Source organism: Nannospalax galili, unplaced genomic scaffold (genome assembly GCF_000622305.1).
Source record: "Nannospalax galili isolate Female #2095 unplaced genomic scaffold, S.galili_v1.0 scaffold1024, whole genome shotgun sequence".
Classification (NCBI taxonomy): Eukaryota; Metazoa; Chordata; class Mammalia; order Rodentia; family Spalacidae; genus Nannospalax; species Nannospalax galili.
In genome coordinates, this window is record NW_008351455.1 from 412128 (window position 1) to 416764 (window position 4637).

Consider the following 4637-nt stretch of genomic DNA (forward strand, 5'->3'; position numbering starts at 1 on the left):
TCTCTGTGAGTTCAAAGCCAGCCTGGTCTACATAGTGAGTTCCAGGACAGCTGGGGCTACAGGGAAAACCTGTCTCAAAAAGACCAAAAAAATTATAATTTTTTTTATATTTGTATTTATTTATTTGTGTGTGTGTGCACACATGTACATGTACATGTCAGGGTGCACATATGGTCAGAGGACAACTTGCAGGAGTTGGTTCTCTCCTTCCACCATGTGGGTTCTGGGATTTGGACTTGGACCCTCAGACTTGGTGGCAAGTGTCTTACCTGCTGAGCTATCTCACTGGCCCAGACAGAAATACTACAGAGTCTATCACTCCTAGAAAAATTTCAAGTAAAGAGAATAATATAAATCTTTTGAAAACTTGTCTTCCCTCCCTTGCTTCCTCAGTTCAGTCCTATTTCACTGTTCCTTTTCTCTTTAAGAGCTATGTATTGCCCTCATCAAAGGCTATCACTGAATTGCCTGAGCCAAAGGATACTTAAGCTTTAGCTGAGTCAGATATTCTTCCATATCTGTGTACATCTGAAAGTGTCTTGGTACATTTTTTCATGTGTATTGTAGAAAATCACAGAAAAGACAAATTACTTGCTTACTGATGTACACATGTACTTGTTAAGTGTTTCTGTTTTTCCATCTGATGCATCAAGAATCGAAGAGGAAGCCAAGTAAAGCATTACATGTAAGTTGACAGAATGATGTGCTTATTAGCTCATTGTCTGAGCTCTCCTTTATGAGACAGTTCTGCAGTATCATTACAGACAAGCTTTAAAATGCTTTATGATTTTGATGTGGTTTGTTCTGCATTACTTACTCCAAAGATCACATTGTAACTTGCCCTTTGTTCAGAGGTTTTGTGGTAACCTTTGGCCAAAGGGTCCAAGTTCTTTCTTTGAGTCAAGAAGGCCAGAGGCTGGCCAGAGAATACCAATTATGTCTAAATGGATAGCAGATCAAAAACGTTTTAGAAGTGTGCAAGTAAACATGATGTAGAAAAAAAAAACCCTGATATTTTAAAAATTTGGAAGAAGATGCTGCTGTAATGTTAATGTTGAGTGTTTTGGGGGGGTGCTGAACCTAGGGCTTCATGCATGCTAGGTAAGCACCTTCCCACTGAGCTACAACCTGCTGCCATCTTTTTTAAACTTTAAATTTTTTTATTCTTTAAATTTATTATTTTTATGTGTATGAGTGTTTGTCCGCATGTATGTTAAGTGCACCACATGTGTGCAATGCCCACAGAGGCCAGAAAAGTGTGTCTGATTCCCTAGAACTGGAGTTATGGACTGCTGTTAGCCACCATGTGGGCGCTGGGAACCAAACCCTGGTCCTCTAGAAGAACAGCAAGTGTTCTTAACCCCTGACCCATCTCTCTAGCCCCTCAAACTCTTTTTAAAAACATTTACCATTTATTATTTATTTATTTATTTATTTAGCGGGCATGCCATGGTGCATGTGTAGAGGTCAGAGGACAACTTATGGGAGATGGTTCTCTTTACCCACCATCCCACCTGGGATGGATCTCAGGTTGTCATGCACTTTTACCCACTGAGTCATCTTGCCCACCCCATCCCTTTATTTATACTTATGAGTGGGTCACAAAACTCAGGTAACTAGATCCTTGAAAAGACCCACCTGAGGCATGAAGTGGAGTTCTTTCCGTTACATTGTCTTTCACAAAGATGGATGCGCCTTGATTAATAAGTGCCTCCACGCATTCTGTGTGTCCCTTGAAGGCAGCTAGATCCAGTGCCGTGCGGCCTTTCTCATCCCTTATGTCCAGGTCCATCAGAGACTTCAGAAGGACCTCCAAGGCTTGGTGGTGCCCATTATAGGCCTGCAGAGAGGAAAACAAAGACTCACATCCTCATGTGCCTCAAATCTCACAACAATCCACCTGAGGGCCTGAGTCCAGAGACTCCTCCAAAGAACCCATCAGAACCTTGGGGTAATTACTAACTGAAGCTAGACTGAAAAACCAACTCACAAACCTGCAGTTATATATTAATTGATGTTTGTTCTTTCTCCCTTATTAAATAATTTGTTCCAAAGGTACTACATGCATGCATCAGTGTATGTTTTCTATTTTATCTATCAGTATAGTCTAATATAGACAGATGAATGAATGAATATAGTCTTATGTTTGTCAGTCGAGTTCTAAACATATCAATGAATGAAATGAGAACATTTTTCAGGAATCTTTTTTGTTAGCAAAACTGGAGAAAAAAAATTACTAGAAACATTATGGACTCTGGGATTCAATTGAGGCATGTAGACCCTCCCTCATGGCCTACCTATGTGACTAATTTCTAACCCTGTGAGTGTGAATATAGGCAAGTTTCTTAATTGCACTTAGAGTTTGTTTCCTCATCTATAAACTGAAAGCAATAAAAATGGCCTCTCGGGGCTGCAATGAAGATGAAGAGATAAATTGCATAGGCTTTGCATAAGATCTGATATGCACTGATGTCTTTTCTTTATTTCTTCTGTTGATCATAATGAAACCACAGAAACAGTTATGGAAATAATACAACATGTATCATGGCCAAGTTCAGATCTATTATAAAGTCTTAGGCTGTGTCAAGATTAAGAGGCTTCACATTATTAAAAACAGGATTAAAAGTCTGAGAAACTTTATCTGGTCTATAAAGTAAAAATAAAATTACCCCCCCCACACACACTGCAATATCCAAAGGATATTGAAAATAAAAGAGAGAAAGGGGATTCCTTGTCATGGCACACCAGACACCAGGGGAACCACCACTGCTTCCAGATCCTTCGCATCTAGACCAACCCAGTTCCTTCTCTGGTCCCCAGGAGTCCTCTGGGCCTGGACCCGCCCTCACCTCTCTCTGATCCCTGGGCCTGCACAACTCACAGGCCTCTCTTTGGGGTAAGTGGATCGCGCCCTCCCTGCCTTGACTCCCCCAGTCTCATTCACCCTCCCATCTCCCCTGCCCATCTCTCCTCCTAGCCTGGGTCCTGTCCTATTCCTTCTCTGGGTGCTCCAGGAGCTCTCTGGACCTGGTCCCGCCCTCACCTCCATCTGCTTCCCTGGGCTGCACAACCCACCAGCCTCTTTCCTGGACGGTGGGGCTGACCTTTCCTCTTCCTGATCCTTTGCATCCAGACCAACTCAGTTCCTCAGGGCAGTCCCCAGGAGCCCTTGGGGCCTCTTCCCACCCCCATCTCCCTTTGCATCTCCGGGGACCACGGCCACCAGCTGCCCAAGACCAGCATCTTTCCTGGGCCCTGCTCCCAGGCCAGTCCAACCCCCAAATCCTGAGGCCAAAATCTTTCCTGAAGAGATCCAGACCCTAGGAGAATGCCTGAGAGCATCTGATTCTCATCTGACTTGGGCCTCTGTGGGAACTCCTGAAGACAAAAGCAATCTGGTAGCTCCAATATAAAATCAAGAGAGAACCGGAAGCTTAGATGAACCAGCTTTTCACGCCCAAAAAGTAAACCACAAAGACACATAAAGTTTACAAAAGAAGAAGACCTAAACTTGAAGCCCTGGGTCTCACAAAAGAATGAGAAACTACAAATGAAATTCACATGTCAAAATCACAGAGAAAAAATAATAACATGAAAAACCAAAATAACATAACCCCACCAAATACCAATAGTCCTCTAGGAGTACAGTGAGAACCCACTAGAGATAATGCAGGACATGCAATTCAAAAGAACAATTTTAAACATGATAAAAGAATTCAGTGAATTTAAAGAACACACAAAGAAAGAAATCAAAGACCTGGAGGAAGATAGGGATAAACTTCTGAATGAATTCAGAAAAGAGCTAGAAATATTGAAGACTACTCAAGCTGAAATGAAGAAGGAAGTGAAACACTTGGTAAGCCAATAAGAAACAACAGGAGAAAGCCTCACCAATAGGATGAATGAAATGGAAAACAGAATATCAAGACTGGAAGATAAAGTGGACAAACTAGACCACTCAAGCAAAGATTACGAAAAATTTAAGAAAGCACGAGAATGGAATATGCAGGAATTGTGTGACACCATAAAAAGACAAAACTTATGAATCATAGGCATGAAGTAAGGAGAAGAATCCCAAGATAATGGTATGGACCAGAACTTCAACAGAATCATAGATGAAAATTTCCCCAAATTAAAGAAAGGCATGCCCATACAAATACAAGAAGCATATAGAACACCAAACAGACAGGACCAGAAAAGAAAATCTCCACAGCACATCATAGTAAAAACACTAAATGCACAAAACAAAGAGACAACACTGAAAACTGCAAAAGAGAAACAAGAAGTCACATATAAATCCATTAGGATTACAGTTGACTTTTCAGTGCAAACTATGAAAGCCCGAAGAGCCTGGACCAAAGTATTCCCAGTTTTAAATGACCACAGATGCCAACCCAGATTACTATACCCAGCCAAAATGTCTATTACAGTCGAAGGGGAAAGAAAAATATTCCATGTCATAAATAGGCTGAAGGAATACATGTCCACAAAACCAGCCCTTCAGAGAGTTCTGGACACAATACAAAGACCTGAAGAAAGGAATAACTGTACCCAAGGGGTTGCGGAAAGAAATTCAATGAAGGTATAACTGTGGAAAAGTACAGCTATATCAAGAATGTGAACAGAAATAAAAATGA

General features: G+C 41.4%; 1 protein-coding gene across 5 annotated transcripts in view; it reads right to left on the minus strand.

Moving 5' to 3' along the window:
• Positions 1 to 4637, minus strand: part of Ankrd44 (ankyrin repeat domain 44) — a 350075-nt gene that overhangs the window by 26165 nt on the left and 319273 nt on the right. For all 5 annotated transcript variants that reach the window (XM_017801989.2, XM_017801990.2, XM_029553616.1 and 2 more), the window contains exon 18: positions 1639 to 1840. In XM_017801989.2, coding sequence (XP_017657478.1) covers positions 1639 to 1840 — 202 coding nt within the window. The remainder of the gene's footprint in view (positions 1 to 1638; positions 1841 to 4637) is intronic.